The sequence below is a fragment of the Ammodytes marinus genome (genome assembly GCF_949987685.1).
Source record: "Ammodytes marinus genome assembly, chromosome: 6".
In the NCBI taxonomy this organism is placed as follows: domain Eukaryota; kingdom Metazoa; phylum Chordata; class Actinopteri; order Uranoscopiformes; family Ammodytidae; genus Ammodytes; species Ammodytes marinus.
In genome coordinates, this window is record NC_137235.1 from 30844748 (window position 1) to 30863451 (window position 18704).

The 18704-nt window shown below is 42.8% G+C and overlaps 1 protein-coding gene across 1 annotated transcript; it reads right to left on the bottom strand.

Annotated features, from left to right (window-relative positions):
• Positions 1-636: 636 nt before the first annotated feature.
• b3gntl1 (UDP-GlcNAc:betaGal beta-1,3-N-acetylglucosaminyltransferase-like 1) lies at positions 637-18704 on the bottom strand. Its single transcript, XM_080028961.1, has 12 exons — positions 18301-18704; positions 17151-17267; positions 16894-16993; positions 15941-16005; positions 15153-15218; positions 14027-14122; positions 8759-8854; positions 6228-6352; positions 3326-3461; positions 3112-3180; positions 2840-2914; positions 637-1304 (listed from the first exon to the last, which is right to left on the bottom strand). Exons 1-12 carry the CDS (start codon positions 18388-18390, stop codon positions 1224-1226), a joined length of 1116 nt encoding a protein of 371 aa, XP_079885087.1. The 5' UTR covers positions 18391-18704; the 3' UTR covers positions 637-1223.

Consider the following 18704-nt stretch of genomic DNA (forward strand, 5'->3'; position numbering starts at 1 on the left):
TTCTGTTTTCTTTTGCCACCGTGCTGCTTGCCTACAAACTCCCTCGGCCAAAATTGACAGTAATGCAGACCGCATCGCCGACCCAGTGAAACACTGAGGGGGTTGATTTCTTGGGGGAAAGGTCTGTTTACCTTTGGGCCGAAAAAAAAAGGTCCATTGCGCTCTGTGAGGTAAAATAAACTTTTGGTGTGTGTGTGTGTGTGTGTTTATGTATCAGAACTGTGCTCTCTTAAAGAGGTTATTGTTCTTTACGATTTCATAAGAGACCCAGGGAAAGAAAAACAAATGTGTGCAGTGTCCATGTTTGTACATTTGCAGCAGATGTGTGCGTGTATCTGAATTTTTTCGCACGAGAGAAACACTGTGAAGAAATCGCTGCAAACTATACTCTGGTCATAAAAACCCTCCCACCCCTTTTATACAGTAAGTTGAACCTTCGGAGATGACGTGCCGAATCGGATCACTCACAAGAACTTTAGCACAAATAAGAGAGTGTACAGGTTGGTAAAATGACCAATCTCAGCCCACAAAGGATTAGAAAACACAGTAACATTTTATTGCTCCAACGTTTAACATTGGTAATCATCATCATAGCCTCCTTCATGATAAACAGCTGTCTTCCGAAGAGTATATGACTATCCCTGCGTTCCAAATCACATACTTTTTCTTTTTACTACACTACATACTAAAGTGTAAAGAAGAGTTTTAGGGCCACAGACAGGAGAGAAAAAAATCAGATAAGGAAGATTTATTTTCATTATGTTGAGAAATGTCAAGAATAAAGACGAATACTGCAAAATGCTATTGGAGTTAGTGGGGCAATTATGTATTTTCAGCATACTACAATTGACGTGCATGTATTGGTACATCCTAAATCTTTTTCTGGCATACTAAATATTATGGAAGTATTGGGATTGGAATGCAGGGATGTTTTCTTTCAACTCTAGGTCAGTTTATGGCTACTCTGATATGGAAAAAAAGAACAGTGATATTTTGAGAAAATATGCATATGCAAGACCAAGTTAGACATTGAGAACTTCCAACATTTTGACATTCTTTCTCTCACATATAAAAACCATCAGTCAACACTTCACATACATTATGATTCATGATAAGTCATTGACTCTTGTCTGAGTGTTCACATCGCGCCCCAGGTTGTGCATGTGTGTGTCCTCTGTATTCCTCTTGGCCTGTTCTGTGCTCTCTCCATCACTGTGTAGTAGTCAGTTGAAATGATAGTAATCTATTCCTTCCTTTAGCAGTAAACCCTTGAGGTTTTCCTCCAGCACTCCTCCCGTCATGTCCTGCAAATGAAAAGCACGGCATGATGAGAGAAACAACAGGAACACCTTGGGCAATCAGGACACTTAACACTCATAAAACATTAAACATACACACATATATACCTCCATTTCTACTAAGTGCAATATGCTTTCCTTTTATATTGATTTATTATGACATCGCCTGTCCTTGTCTTGTTTCCAAATGTTTTTCTTGTTATTTCTGTGTCTTGTTTTTCTTAATATTTTTAACTTAAAGCTGGGGGTATGTGATTTCTGATTGGTCAAAGTTAACATGAGCTGTACACTTTGACCAATCAGAACGAGGCTCCGATTCTCTGTTCTTATTGGCTGTTGGGACTGTCCATTCACTTTGGCACTGACGTTGTTGGTGTACAGTATAGCGTGTCAGGGAGGGACCATAGGGGGAGGGACCAAAGAGAACAAGTGGAGCGGTTGAGGTATTTGAATTAGAATCTCTATCCCAACTGCCATTTTCTCCCCAAATCCTCCACCCCAGCTTTAAATTGCTTGTTTGTTTTTTTATAATGCACCTTCAGTTGGCACTCCCAATTCCGTTGTATAGGTGACTGTACAATGACAATACAGACTATCTTATCTACACCAACACACTCAGAGCAAACAAGAAGATATCAAGAATCGTTTGCACTTTAGCTCTTCCATTTGCTCTTGTCTTTTCTCTGTCAAGGTTGCTTTCTCGTCTTTCGTTCTCTGTTGTGCGTGTGGATTCTACTGAACCCAAGTCAAAGGTTTTTAAACAGGCTGGAACAGTACACTGGGTTTAACCATGGGAAATGTACTAAGGTTCAATTGGAATTGTATGTTTGTTGATTAGAGATATACATCTGACATCTGGGTATAAAAAAACTGTGATTGAATCCAGGTGTTTATGATTGCTTCAACATCTCTCTCTCTCTCTCTCTCTCTGTATGTGTGGGTCACAGACAGAGAGAGAGAGAGAATGATTGAGTCCAGGTCTCCTTGTCCTCTGACTATGATTACATCTCCCAATTCCCATAATTGAGCAATTTGTAGCCCCCGTAGGTGGGGTCACCCTGGATTTGATGTTGGGAGTCTGGATAGGTGGTAAATAGGTAATTAGTCATTTGGCTGTCAAAACAGCTGTAGGTCTGTATATGTATGTGTATGTATGTATGTATGTATGTATGTATGTATGTATGTACAAAACAAACCAAGAAAAAGAGAGAATCAGTATCTTAGGAAATGTTTAAGCAATATCTTTGCTTTTATTGCCAGGGGTTTGAAGTACAACATGTACAAAACTGAACAATGTCAAAAACATCAGATGTTTGCACAAGCATCATGTGATCAAAGACATGCTGTCTCTGCCCATTTCCGGACCGCCTTCTGTGTGTGTGTGTGTGTGTGTGTGTGTGTGTGTGTGTGTGTGTGTGTGTGTGTGTGTGATGTCCTGTGCCGGGCACACGCCCTTGATCATTATGTCGTTAACGTAGATTACAGACCTGAGGGACAGGCGGTCAGTGAACGTACAACACACAAACACGCTTTCTGCTCACCAGTTTCACGCAGATAATGAAAGGGGCGGCGGCCTCTCTGTAGTGCACTACAGGGATCTTTGGCTTAGGTCTTTGCTGCAGGGAGGACGACAGAAAGAGACACACACACAAGCCAAACATTAGTGTCGCTCACGGCTTGATAGAAATCCATTTACCTGGAATGAAGTGGTTGGATGGCCGTGTGTTTGATGCATAACTTTAAAGCTATCATCACTGGCCCAGTTAACATTGATTCATTTTAAACCTGTTGTAACCACGGTGGTTGACCTCACCTTGGATTCCTCATACGTGTAAAAGCCTTTCTGGATCTTGTTCTCGTCGACATCACAGAAAGCCATTACCTGGAAAATGAATCAGAGATGGAGATGAGAGCTGCCACACACTCATAAAGCACACCAAGTCTTTTGCCACCAATTCCATCCAATAACAGGTGGAAAACAGTTGACGATTAATATTTGGCTAGCGCCTTCACATCCGGTAGCATACCTTCTTCTGATTGGTGGCGCTGAGGCATCGATACAGCTTCCGGCCCTGTTTCCCAGCATTCCATATGGTGAAGCTCTCCCATTGGCTGAGAACTCTCTCCTGCAGGAAGTCCACACGCAGCTTCCAAATGGTTTCCCTGGGAACAGAGGAGACAAGTAGAGGAGCAGAGGATGGACACAGGAGCAGGTGCAAGCTGTGAGGGAATGTTTGGTCTGTAGTTGCAATATAAATGGTAAAGATTAATCGTGCATTTAAGCCTATCTTGTGTGTCTGTCTCTCAGACTCGAGGTCAGCCTTGGAGCCTGTTAGGAGACACTTAGGTCAGTTGTATAGATAAAGTCTCATCTCCTTCTACTCCAGAATGTTATGGTTCACTGTGTTCAGCTCTGAACCAAAACATTGGTACGCTTGGTGCCCGAGCCGGGGAGGTGTTAGAGATAGCACGAGGTTAATACACAGCTCTCAGGATGTGTCTGTTAGAATTGAAGTGCAAGTCATGAGAGTTGCAGTCTGGTTCTCCTTGGCCAAGCCTGTAATAAATATCGCTTCATAGTTCATCCAAGTCTCGTGAAATATTCTTCCACCTGAGTTGACCTCCAACCTTGAAAGAACTTCCATCACACAAGCCTTAGATCAGAGCTGCTGCCTCTGACGATGGAGATTGTTTCATTTAGTGTGAAAGAAAATGTAGAATGAGGACAGTGGATCTCCTACATAAAGCGCAGAACAACATGAACTCATTCCTAGATCCTTGTTAGCTTTTTAAAAGGGATGGACACATACTGCATGGAGGTATACAGTATATACAAATAGACTGGAAACAGAGAGAGAGAAACTATCCTACCTCTGTCAAAAATATAAATCAATCACCAGAATCCAGCTAGCAGCATCTCTTAAGCTCACAAACACAGAAGTGTAAAAAAAAACTAGTTGTGGTGTTATGGGGGTTATGTGCAGGGTTGGTTTTTTGGCACGGAGCAGTGACTTCCTGGAGTCTCCGCTGGTTGACTGGCAACAGGCTCTTGATGACAACACTACAGTGATGTACTGTGTAGAGAGAGATGCACCAGGGATCCATCCATACTCTCATCTAACTATTGGCAGGGAAACATTTACAGCAAATACCCCAAAATATGAAACTGTCTTTTAAAGGATGACAGGTCATTACACTTTTGGGTGTTCCTCTCAAAGGTCAGGCCATTGTTTCTCTCAGAAGAGAGAAACAGGGAACATGGGTGACATGATGTTCAGAGGGTTTTACGTACACAGACGCACACACACACACACACACACACACACGCACACACACACACACACACACACACACACACACACACACACACACACACACACACACACACACACACACACACACACACACACACACACACACACACACACACACACACACACACACACACACACACACACACACACACACACACACACACACACACACACACCTTTACTCTTACACTTAGATGTCTCCTTCCTCTTACTCTTAACCCCTTTCCCCCACTCCCTCTCTCCTCTCTCCTCTCTCCTCTCTTTCACACACACACTTGATGAGTAACTAGATGAACACGTTCACAGGATGGAGCCCCACTCTCATCCTCTGATGTGAGCGTCTTGCTGGGTCTAACAGTGGGCCTCATATGACAAACAAACCCTCCACCATGCTGGAGCGCGGGTGGTCCACACATTACTTTCCTGTACATTCTCCACACAGGACTTGGCAGAAAGATGGCAGAGATTTACTCTAAACTGTATCTATATACACACGCTGAAGCCTTCATTCCCCTAATACCCTGCACATCAAAGGCTAACACCCTCTCAGGCACTTCTGGTAAACACTCACATTCACAGTGCGCACACTCACATTTCTAAACAAAGAAAAAGCCCAACTCCTCTCAGTTTCTCTTTGGCCCCATCTTAACTTTTTAAAGAAGCACTTCTCACCTCGCCGACATAGACTCTACAATTCCATGCGTGTGTGTGTGTGTGTGTGTGTGTGTGTGTGTGTGTGTGTGACAGACAGCAGGAAGATGATGGTTTCATTTTACTAAATAGAGGAAGTAGGCAGGCTGTGGATGGTGAGGGGCGACAAGAAGTGGGGGAAGAGTGGAAAGTAGGCAAGGCAAGCTTGAAATAGGCCTCCGAAAATAGACGGATGATAGATGAAGACAGAGAGGAGGAAGATCGGGCGAAGGAGTGCGTCAACACGGGCAGATATACAAGCATGGAGGGAGGAAGGAAGGGAGGAAGGGAGGAGGGGAGGAAGGGAGGAAGGGAGGAAGGGAGGAGGATAACAGGAAAGAGAGGATGAAAGGGAGGGAAGGCAGGGAAAAACCTTCTCCTTTAGTGTGCTACATATTTTACGACACACACACACACACACACACACAAACACCTGTAGATAGTACATGACCTTGCTGAAGCACGGGCAACAGCACACACAGACACACGCACACACACACACACTCACACTCACACTCACACTCACACTCACACTCCATCTCAAACATGGTTCACGACAAGATCCGATTCCCTCCCGTCTGTGTCTGATGAATGCAGAACATTCCACAGACAGATGAAAACTGGTAGATGTCTGATTCATGCACTTGGGAAAGTGTGTGGAATTCAAAAAAACATATTCGGGAATTCTCAGGATTCCGAAAAGGCGCTTCTGTGTGCGCGCATATTAGTGTGTGAGCGTCGAGCCCTGAGAAAATCTGAGATGCCAGTGGGCAGCTGTGAGTAGGTGGAGGATCAACACTGTGTCCAAGTAAGTTTATGTGTGTGTGTGTGTGTGTGTGTGTGTGTGTGTGTGTGTGTGTGTGTGTGTGTGTGTGTGTGTGTGTGTGTGTGTGTGTGTGTGTGTGTGTAGCCGAGAGAGACTGACTCTTTCACAGAGTGTGTGGTGGCCTTCTCATGGTAACGGTACACCAGCAGACACTGGTCGACTCTGGCCACGCCCCCTGCTTGACGAATACTCTGGTAGAAGAAGAGTAAGTCCTCTGGGACTCCCTGGAGAGGGGGAAACAAAGATTTTTAAATATTAAATAAATGTTGTAGGTGACTGTTCATAACTGTAACATAGCAGTGATATTCTTGAGAACTGGGACAAAATGTAACTGCTGTTATCTTTAAAAAATAAAAATATTTAAAATTGTAGATGTTATTAGGGATTAAGAATAGAATGTCTGGAGCACAATTATCCCCTTAAATTTAATTTTATTATTAGTATGTCAAATTTATGACACTTGTTATCTTCTCATGACGTCAAAAACAGTGTGTCCACAGAGAGGGTGTCAATCTTTCATATGCAATAAAACCTATTAAAAATGTACTTTAATGATTAAAAAGAGCTTTTCTCATCAAAGGCAACACTAAATAATCTCTCATATCAATAAAAAATGTTTTTCTACAAAACATTCATGTTTTATAAGGTTTCTAAGTGGGGGGAGACACTTTTTGTCACCACCGTCAGACATTTCATTAAAATGTAATAAAATCAGGCAATATGAGGGGCAACTGTCTCCGTGAAGGACCTATTGTCACAAGCTATCTATGCAGAGTACATTAGAGTCAGACAGGCTCTGATTAGTGTTGTAGTTTTAGAATATTTTACATCACAAATCTTGAAAGTCCTGCGTCACAACCATGATACGTCAACACCGACTTACAATTTCTGAAGAAGTTATATGAAATGTTTCGATCATTTTATTTTCCTGAATCCTGAAGTAGTTCATACTAACACCTATCATCAACAGAAAATCCTGCTACTAGAAAAACTCTATTTGTTATGTTTAAGAAACGTTGAATATGTCAACACCGTCAGATATCAAAAACATGTATATTCATAAACATTTTGAAAATATTTTTATTGTGGCTCTATCAGTTTTGGTGAATATTTGTGATCACTATACATCTCATGGGTCTAGCATAACATGAGGGAACATTTATTTGTGTTTTTTGGTGTCTGACGGAGTTGACACAAAATAAGGAATGGCAAGCTAAAAAGCCCATGTTAAAAAGGAGAAGCAAGGTAAAAAGTCCATTTTGATAAAAAGGACAAAAGTTGGGAGGTTGTGTCAAAGCTTAGCTCAGTAGCTTAGTATATGTTGGATACACACATGTAATTTAATTTGCCTAAACATAGGGTTTGTATTTTTTCAACATTGCACCCTGTTTTGTCCCACTTCTCAAGAATCACTGATATATTTAAAAATTCTAGGAACTAACGAAGCTCAGGAAAGATCAGGCAGAAGAGTGAGCCTCCGTTTTGCATATATCCATTTGTATACAAACTACCGGCGTTACTTCCTCAGTCGCGAAGTGATATGTACCTCTCTTTGCAAACTGATTGGAACGCGGTTATGTATACGCTCATTATACAACAGTTAGGAACCAATCAGATCGCTGGATTTAAGCGACCCGTTTTATAAGACCAAATAATCCACCAAACTGTGAGTTCTCTTTTCAGGGTTATTATTTCTGTTAGTCGATAAAGTAAAGTAAAGGTGGGGTTCAGTGATTCTGGAGAAAATATTTTTTTCCTCAAAATCAGTGAATATCTCCTCAGCATCTGGTACCTGTCCGTACTGTGGGTGCGTTGAATTTTTTGGGGATGTTAATACACAGCCTAGGCTCTGTAAACAGGCATGTTGCTCGCTACGGTGGGCCCCCTTTGTTTACATCCCCTCTGTTTACAGAACATAAGCTGTGTATTAACCCTTTTATTTTTAGCACGGACACACAGTACTCTAACGCACACACACCTTTACTCTTACACTTAGATGTCTCCTTCCTCTTCCTCTTAACCCCTTTCCCCCACTCCCTCTCTCCTCTCTGTCTCTCTTTCACACACACACTTGATATTGAGTAACTAGATGAACACGTTCACAGGATGGTGCCCCACTCTCATCATCTGATGTGAGCGTCTTGTACTGGGTCTAACAGTGGGCCTCATATGACAAACAAACCCTCCACCATGCTGGAAACAACTGGCAGTGAACACAGACTTTTTTGAATCGTTCAGCAAATGGAATGATGTGTAGGCAATGGATCCAGGCTAATGTTTGAGATGCTTGCGGATTGATGCTTGCAACGTGCACTATTGAGAGTGCAAAGGAAAGGGATGCACGAGGGAAAAGTGAGGGGCTGACTGCGGGTCGGCAGCGGCGCAGTGGGTAGAGAGATCGTCCTCTGGAGTGCAGGGTCGGCGGTTCGATCCCCCGCCTACCCGCCACATGTCGAAGTGTCCCTAGACAAGACACTGAACCCCAAATTGCTCCCGATGGTTCAGAGAGCGCCTTGGCAGCATGGCAGCTACTGCCATCGGTGTATGAATGGGTGAATGTGGTAAGAATTATAAAGCGCTTTGGGGCTGAGAAAAAAGAGCTAGATAAGTCAAGTCCATTTACCATTTACCTTGCCTCCCTCGTCAAACAGTCCGACCTTCAGGAAGCAGTCCCTTGAGCAGAACCAGGTAGGCATGATGACTGTGGGCCCATGAGACGTGTACACCTGAGACACAAGCAGAGTTCAGACTACAACACACAACATTATTTGGACATATACAATCTGAAGTCATATAATACTGTGACGTGTGTACTGGTAACTGTGGATGGACACAATATTGATTTTTTTTGTCCAAAGACAAATTTGTTGAGATGCAACATGGGAGATGCTTACTTTAGGTTATGTGTACATGTGTGTATGCATCTTGCCATTCTTTAAAACAAATTGTGTATGTCGAGTGAGGGAAGAACCAGAGAGGTACGAAATCGCACCTACACACAACACAACTAAAAAAAATAAACCTAGAAGTATGTGTTTGTTGGGCCACTACATACTGGCAGGCCCTACATTATGGCTTCTGCCAAACAAATCCTGCAAGAAATGTGATTCAAATCATTCCCTCAAGAGTTTATCAGACTTTAATTCAAGATTCACTTTAAAATCTTGGGGCGACTGTGGCTCAGTTGGTAGAGCGGGTTGGCCGATGATTAAAGGGTTGGAGGTTCGATCCCCGCCCTGCCACCTGTGTCATAGTTGTTGTGTCCTTGGGCAAGACGCTTCACCCACCTTGCCTCGTGTGAATGTCGATAGTTAGCCTGCTATCGGTGTATGAATGTGTGTGTGAATGGTAACATGAGAAAGGAAAACAGGTCTCCCTTGCAAAAGAGTCTTCGGTCTCAATGGGATATACCTGTATAAATAAAGGTTTAAGAAAAAAAAAAAATGAAGCCTCTCTGCTTGTTGCGGTTAGAAAATCCAGTTCAGCTCCAACCTGAACTAGGACTTGGAAGACTGAAAAACAAAACAGGTTAGAGTGCAGCCACATGCGCTCGCTCACAGAGAAGTGTGCGCTTCCTGAAGCGTGCAGGGGAAGGATACGCACTTCCATCCACACGGCACGTGATCTTTGACTAATGTGTTTGTTTTGGCCTCTGCTTCTCCTTTTAACCACGGACTCTTTGATACACCAGGACCGCATTTCAGCCTCTATATTCCTTTCTCTTTTTACCCCTAACTCAGCCCACCCCTCTCTCTCTCCTGACCAACCAACCCTTCTTGTACCTACATTCCTTTAAGTTTGTGTGTGTGTGTGTGTGTGTGTGTGTGTGTGTGTGTGCGTGCGTGCGTGCGTGTGTGTGTTTTGTGCACTTCTGTTTCCCAGGGTCATTCCAGGTTGACCTATTTCTTTGTCCAACTATGTTACAGTGATTCATGTAATGGCTGTACGTGCGTGTGTGCATGTGCATGTGTGTGTGCGTGTGAAGTGGGATGCTACTGCATAACTACACCGCATCACAGATGAAGAACATTGTGAGAAACATCTGGATTCAGCCAGTTGAACAGCTGGACAGAATCTAGTAATTGTGTGTGTGTGTGTGTGTGTGTGTGTGTGTGTGTGTGTGTGTTTGTGTGTGTGTGTTTGTGTGTGTGTGTGTGTGTGTGTGTGTGTGTGTGTGTGACAGTTAGTTGTGATTGTTTGTGTGTCTGTGTGTGTTTTTGTGTGTGTGTGTGGGTGTGCTTCCACCTACGTACAACTCCTCTCCCTTCTGTTTTAATATTGCAACATTTTGCAGATGCGAGCTGTGGCCAAAAGCATGAATAAGTGGAATAAGAATGAGTTCTGGGAAACCAGGGGGACAAGCAAGAGAGAGAAGAGAGAAGAGGGAGAAAGAGGGAGAAAGAGGGAGTCGGCGTGGACGTGAGAAGTCAGTGGGGAAGGGGAGGTTTTGGGGATAACCGTATCTAATGTCCCACAGATGAACACTCAGGGTCCGGCTCTGGATCACGTTAAGGCAGCACCACCCTGCGTGAAGCTACGCTTTGACTCACTTACATTCTGTTCCTTTTCCCAGAAACTGAAAGTTAAAGGCAGATAGAGTGAAGCAAGAAAAAGGGAAGGAAAAGGAGCTGCTCTCTCTCTGCAAGCCTGTGGAATCACATGATCTCATTCTCATGCCCCATGAAACTTAATATCACATGAATATCCAGGAATTTCTGCTAAGGAGTTATGCAGACTGTGTGAGTGTGTGTGTGTGTGTGTGTGTGTGTGTGTGTGTGTGTGTGTGTGTGTGTGTGTGTGTGTGTGTGTGTTAAGGACAGAATGGGCCCAGGTTGTCTTGTATCCTTGGTGACAGTGTGTTTTGTTCAGGCAGAAAAACAGTTGACCTCCATCTCTACATAAATAGAAACATTGCAAATGGTTTCAGTTGTCCATGCTTGGCTGGCTTTTCATTTAAATGATTAATGTGACTACTTAATATGCTGATAGAAAACACATTAGCTGTATAAGTGGTATGTAAAGATCTTCACCTTTGGGAAGCTTATATCTAAGTTTTTCTGGTTTGCGAATGTCCAAACCTTTTTGCCATGAGACTTGCCAAATGGATTGTGTTACTTCAGTAGAATAACTGCGTATTACTACCATGTTAGCAAGCCAGAACTATGCCAATGTGCTAAAGTAGGGACAGTGCTATCAGCTTTGTATGCTTGTGCCGGGTCATATTCTGCCAGCTGGGCAATTACTAGACTGAGTAGCCATTTATAAAGCATTCTTTTGATTGACTTGTGAGCATTTTTGCCCAAATTTGTGTAGGTCCGCCTCTGAACCCTGTCATTGACGTGAAGCAGATTTGTCACATTTGGACTAACAGTGGGTCAATTATGGTGATTTATATGTACAGATCTTTTGGAGGTTTTCCCAGTCACAAAAGGCATGGCATTTTTACAGCTACAATCTTGCAGCCACAGAGGAACTGCACATTTTAATACAGGCCTTTTAAACTGAAGACATTTTAAACATGTTACAGTAAGAAAAGCATGGGTGTTAAAAGCAAAAAATTAAGATGGCTGAATTCCATTTAGCTACTTCAATTTCTGGATCTTAGTACCACTGTATGCTGGGCTAACTCAAATTGTCCCGGCTTACTGTGACACTAGAATAGAACTGATGCAAGACATTGAAAATGTTATCAGTTACACCGGTGCTTTTCCTATAAGTCAAGATGTGTGCTGTGAAAAAGGCCTTTGTCTGCAACATTCAATCATGGTGACCCCTGATGTATTCCTCAGTTTTAAAGTGCATGTAGAAGGACCCTGGATGGAAGCAGACAGGTATTCATTCAGCCATTTTTCTGTTTGGGGCCCATCATACACTGTTGTCAGGTTAATATCTGGGAACTTTCACACATCGGCCCAGTATAATAAGCACTGTATATACAGTGGCTTGCAAAAGTATTCATACCCCTTGGAATTTTCCACATTTGGTCACATTAAAACCACACGTAAATGTATTTTATTGGGATTTAATGTGATAGACCAACACACAGTGCTGCATCATTCTGAAGTGGAATGAAAATGAAATATAGTTTTACATTTTTTTTTAAATAAAAAAACGAAAAGCGTGGCGTGCAGAAGTATTCAGCCCCCCTGAGTCAACACGTTGTAGATCCACCTATCGCTGCAATAACAGCTGCAAGTATGTATTTGGCTCCATCCATCTTCCCATCAACTCTAACCAGCTTCCCTGTGCTGAAGAACAGGACCCCTACAGCATGATGCTGCCACCACCATGTTTCACGGTGGGGATGGTGTGTTCAGGGTGATGTGCATTGTTAGTTTTTTGCGTTAAGGCCAAAAACTTCAATTTTGGTCTCATCTGACCAGAGCACCTTCCTCCAACACTTGCCACAAGCCATGCGGGGGACACAGCATATTCAGATGAGACCAAACTTGAAGTTTTTGGCCTGAATGCAAAATGCAATGTGTGGCGGAAACTCACACTGCACATCACCCTGAAAACACCATCCCTACCGTGAAACATGGTAGTGGCAGCATCATGCTGTGGTGATGCTTTTCTTCAGCAGGGAAGAGGGAAGCTGGTTAGAGTTGATGGGAAGATGGATGGAGCCAAATACAGGACAGAAAACCTGTTAGAGTCTGCAAAAGACTTGAGACTGGGGTGGAGGTTCACCTTCCAGAGGGACAACTAGCCTAAAAATACAGCCAGATATACTATGGAATGGTTTAGATCAAAGCATAGTCATGTGTTAGAATGGTCCAGTCAAAGTCCAGACCTCAATACAATTGAGAATCTCTGGAAAGACTTGAAAATTGCTGTTGACAGACACTCTCCATCCAATCTGATGCTGAATCTGAAGCTCAAGCTATTTTGCAAAGAAGAATGGGCAAAAATGTCAGTCTGTAGATGTGCAAAGCTGGTAGAGACATACCCCAAATAGATTTGCAGCTGTAATTGCAGCGATAGGTGGTTCTACAAAGCATTGACTCAGGAGGGCTGAATACTTTTGCACGCTACACTTTTCAGTTTTTTATTTATAAAAAAAATTTAAAACCATGTTTCATTTTCATTCCACTTCACAATTATGCACCACTTTGTGTTGGTCTATCACATAAAATCCCAATAAAATAAATGTATGCGTGTGGTTATAACGCGACTAAATGTTGAAAATGTCAAGGGGTATGAATACTTTTGCAAGGCACTGTACAACTGTCTACTGCAGTGGTACAGTCTATAAGCTGCCACTACTTTTTTTGTCTGTAAAATGAACTTTTCCTCAGCCAACAGTTTCCCCTACGCATGGCCCTCAGCAGGCAGCTGGCAGTGTGACCCTCTTCCTCTGGAGGGACTGATGTGGACAGAGAGGCCGGGGCTGATGCTGCGTCCTCTATCTAGTCCACTCACACATTTCCGTGGAAACTGCAGACGGCAGGTAGGTATCCTGTTTCTGTCTGACCTGACTGCTGCCTGGCACATGACCCTCACACATTCACACACATGTTTGTATGGCTATACTTGTAAGGACATCCAATGACATAATGCATTGCCTAGCCCCTAACCCTGACCAGCCAAACTAAATGCCTAACCCCAATCCTTACACTAACCCTAACCTAAACCTTATTCATATCTGAACCTTAAAACCTAGTGTTAACACTTACACTGCCATTAAAGACTTGTCCCGAAGTGAGAACCAGACAAAATGTCCTCCTCTTTCCAAAAATGTCCTCACTCTTAAGGTCTAAAAGTCAAATAGATTCTCACAAAAATAGTTGAAAAACACACACACACACACACACACAAACACACACACACAAACCCACAATCACAGACGTAGTATGTGTGCCCAGGCCCACGCATTGCACCATACTGTGTGTAACTACCTGTGTGATGAGCTGCTCCTGAGAGATAGTGTTGATCCAGCGAGTGTAGCGCTCAGTAGAACCCTCTGGAACCCTCTGAACTTGACAGCCAATCAACTGTCATGGAATCACACAGACACATACGGGCACACACATATTTTACTGTCATGAACCATTAAAAAAACATTTGCAACGATTGTGGAAAAAGCGCTGCCATGAAGTAACAAGTAAGCTACATAGGTTATCGTTAAACACTTATGACTGATTTTCTCTTTAAGCCTTCAGAATAAAAGTACATTTAAGCTTATACAGACAAACAGTCACTCCAGACCTACACACATTTTTGTTGAAAATTTAAAAAAAAAGGTTGGAAGAAGCTTAAACGAGTCAATACATCAGTTGATTTGAATTTAAATTAAAACTATTTTGATGATAGATAATTGTAATCATTTTCAAGCAAAGATGTCAAATATTTTCTATCTAAAGCTTTTCTTTCATTTGCGTATCTTTCTTTACACTTGGCTCTGGAAACTCATTTATTGAATAAAGAAGGGAGAGTCTATACCGAACTGAAAAACAAAACAGGAGACCACGTTATTATCCAGAACCATAAAATATGACTGCCATAACAGAGAGAGAGGCAGGTTGTTTGTGCAGGGCAGCAAGCCTGCTGTCTCCATGCTGTCTCCCTCACTTCCCTCACACACAAGACCTCTAACCTCTGACCCGGCAGGCCGCACAAAGCATCAACACCGGATACTCCCGCTGTTCTGCATGCCAACTCCATGGAAGTACAATTACACGCACGTGCACACACGCACACAAATACACACACACACGCACTCACTCACACGCATGCACTCACTCACACACACACACACACGCACACACACACACACATACACAGTCACGCACACTGACACAAACCATATGAATATTTTGGATTTTGAGGGAAGGATCGGTCAGATGGTTAGCGAGAGAAAGAAAGAGAGAGAGAGAGAGAGACAGAGAGAGACAGAGAGAGACAGAGAGAGAGCAAGAGGGGAGGGGGGAGGGAGAGGAGTGAGTAGAAAATAAGAAGGGTGAAGGCAGAGTGTAGCAGGGAGAGAAGGAAGTGAGTAAGCAAATAGTTGAGGGGAGAACTTACAGAGTCTGGGTGGAGGAGAGCGGCCTCATACTGCAGACCAACTCTTTGAGGCAACATAACATCATCCTGGAGCACAGGAAAAGATCACTTCAACACATGTAGTGTATCGTTAGCCTCATAGCATCATTTCCTAAATCATATTTACTCTACTCTACTTTTACTCTACATCTACTCTATTCTACATCTACTCTACCCCACTCTATAACCCTTAAAATATGACTTAGGCAATTATGCTATAGGCTAATGATATGTAAAAAAAAAAAAAATTTAAATATAATATCATAGATTTAAATGTATGAGTTTTTGATGTGTAGTTTGGAAAATTCAACCATCAAAATACTAAGAAAGGGTTCAAATGTTCAGGTTTATGAACACACACACACAGAAAACACACATATCATATACTGTATGTCAAACACTGCTCCAAGCTCATTGGTGAGGAGTTATGACATGCCGTCAAAAAGGCGCTGAGGTCTGTGTGTGAATTGGACTTGGTAGGGCCCGCATATTTGGACAAATGAGTATGATCTAATTAGTTTCATCTCACTACTGTATGTGTTATGAAAGACATCTGGGAGACACACGCACGCACGCACGCACGCACGCACGCACGCACGCACGCACGCACGCACGCACGCACGCACGCACGCACGCACGCACGCACGCACGCACGCACGCACGCACGCACGCACACACACACACACACACACACACACACACACACACACACACACACACACACACACACACACACACACACACACACACACACACACACACACACTTACCGCATCCTGAAAGCACAAGAATTGTCCACGACTTTGTGATAGTGCCTTATTCTTTGCATATCCAACTGAAACACAAAAGAACAGTGGATGTTTATATGTTTATATGTACTGTATGTATGTGTGTGTGTGTGTGTGTATGTGTGTGTGTGTACTGTACATTCTGACATTTGTTTATGCCTGTGCGTGCAAACGTTTTCCATTGGCCATGTGGCAGTAACCTGCTCATATTCCACTGGTAAACATGTGACAGCATTACAAATAACAGAAACACTGTGCAAGGTGTAGGCAGCCATACGCACACGATGCTGATGGGTGATTATCATTATCTTTTATCCCTGATTGATCAATGGAACATAAAACAAAACTACTGAACTAGGAAGTACACCTGCACTTGTGATTAAAGAAATAAACTTCATCTGCATTGCACATTCCAAAACAAATGTAGAAAGGGCAGAACAAAAAGGAAGAACAACAATAGGTTAACATCCAGAAGAGCCAATAAATGCAGAAAATGCAAGTCAATACATTTTGTTGTTGTTGTTGTTGTAGAGACTTAAAGAAAGCCAATGGATATCAATATGTTGGTCAGGCCTGACAGCAAATGCACAACCTCCTTTAATGTGACATCTAGAGGAACCTTTATGCTCAAACTACAGGCATTTCTAAAAAGATTCTAATAATAATAATAATTGATTGGATTTATATAGCGCTTTATTTCTCTGTGACTCAAAGCGCTTTACAGGGTTCCAGGTTCAATTCGTTCACACACAGTCATACCGGAGGTGGTAAACTACGAGAGTAGCCACAGCTGCCCTGGGGCAGACTGACGGAAGGACATTGTTTTCCCTGCAAAAATGATAAACTGACTGATCGAAACATTTTTATTTGTTTTGGTCTTATGTGGGATCACAATCCAAACAGGAGTGGGAATGTATAGCTGATCAAGTACTGACCTCCTCTGGGTCGCTCAGAGCTGTGGCCGGAGAGCACTAAGGAGACGCCCCTCACTACCAGCCGCTCCCTCCATCCCTCCACCACTGTCCTGGAATCATCCTGAAAGACACATGCACACGCAGCATGGAAGCACGTGCACATACGCGCGCACACACACACACACACACACACACACACACACACAATAGGATCTTTGAACTATTCCAACACTAATGGCACGTAAAAAAGAAAAAAGATGCCACTTAACAAAACTTACAGTGCTTGCGTCGTCAAAGACGGAGAGCTCCATGGTTCCGGGGAAGTCTTGTTGGACTATGGCCTGCAGGCATTCATCCAGCCAACAGGACGCGTTGTACATTGGCATGACAATACTCTGAGCACACAAAACACACACACACACACACACACACACACACACACACACACACACACACACACACACACACACACACACACACACACACACACACACACACACACACACACACACACACACACACACAGGGATGTCATGGTCAATGCCCAGCCTAATGAAGACATTATCAGGGATCATATAAACAGGGGGTCCAAATGGAAAGCACAGTAAGTGAAACTGATGTAGTAGTCACACTTTTTTAAATTGACTCGTGACAGATTTTTAACATTTAGGTGCACAGAAAAATCATCAAGTTGAATGAATACAGTATGTGATTAACTATTTCAGAACCCAATTACGATTCAAACACAAACAAAATATTGTAATATTGTAATGGTGGATTCCTACCCTAACTCTCTACTCATAGATTAGTCCTATATTAAGCCATTAAAAAACTTTATCATGTCATTTTTTCCATTCATTGGAAGGAAAGAATGAACTTAACACGAAACGCCACCCAATTGTAAAAAGGATTCTATCCTGTAAATGATAGTCTATTATTATATTTAGATATTCAAAAAGAGATATTAGTTTCTTTATGAATGACTATCAATAAATAAAGGGATGCTTTCAACCACATTTTATATTATTTTCTATTATTTCAACAAAAAACACAGGCGGTCACAGTCAGTCCGGAGTTTTTTTTTTTCTTCTATTATCCAATTATTTTTCTAGACTCAGTTTATTGGCTCAATAGCACAGCAGTTAAACTGGTTGGACGTTGTTTTGGGTTCACACCATGTCACTTTTGGGTGTAATGTTGGAATATATAATGTCAACCTCTCGAATTTCCTCCCTGCCCCTCTGTCTAAGGATCCAGGAAAGTTCATGTCCATCGGAAGGGAGAGGGGATCTGAACGAGCCGAGAAGTTTAGCTTTAAATGCAGCAGCCTGACTGAGAGTAGCCGTCTCAACTGGCTGAACCAAAAAAGCACTTCTACTGTATGTTGTCCTTATGAGTTACATCAACGTGAGCCAGTCAATCACCCACCACGTCCACTGCTCTGCTCTCGTCCTCCTCTGTCACTGCCGCTGTCTCCGCTTCATCTCCTGCCGTGCGGAGCCTCTTCGCTGGGTTCATGTCAGCCTCCGAGCCCCCCCCCCCGTGCCTCTGCTAGGGCAACCCGCTACAGAAAAGCCCGCTAGCCGACGTCTGACCTCGGTGAAGCAAGTTAAATATAGGATGGAAGAAATGGCTACAAGGTAACCGACGTTTAGAACGAGCCACGCGGGTTTACACGTGAATTCAAATATTATTTTTTTAACTGTTCTCTAAGTATAATGATTGCACTTGAACAAAGGGACACCTATCGAAAGACGTTTTGCACATTTAAGTGTCGGTTAAAGTGTACATTTTAGCAAAACGTGTGTTCCCAACTGGCTGCGTGGTTGACA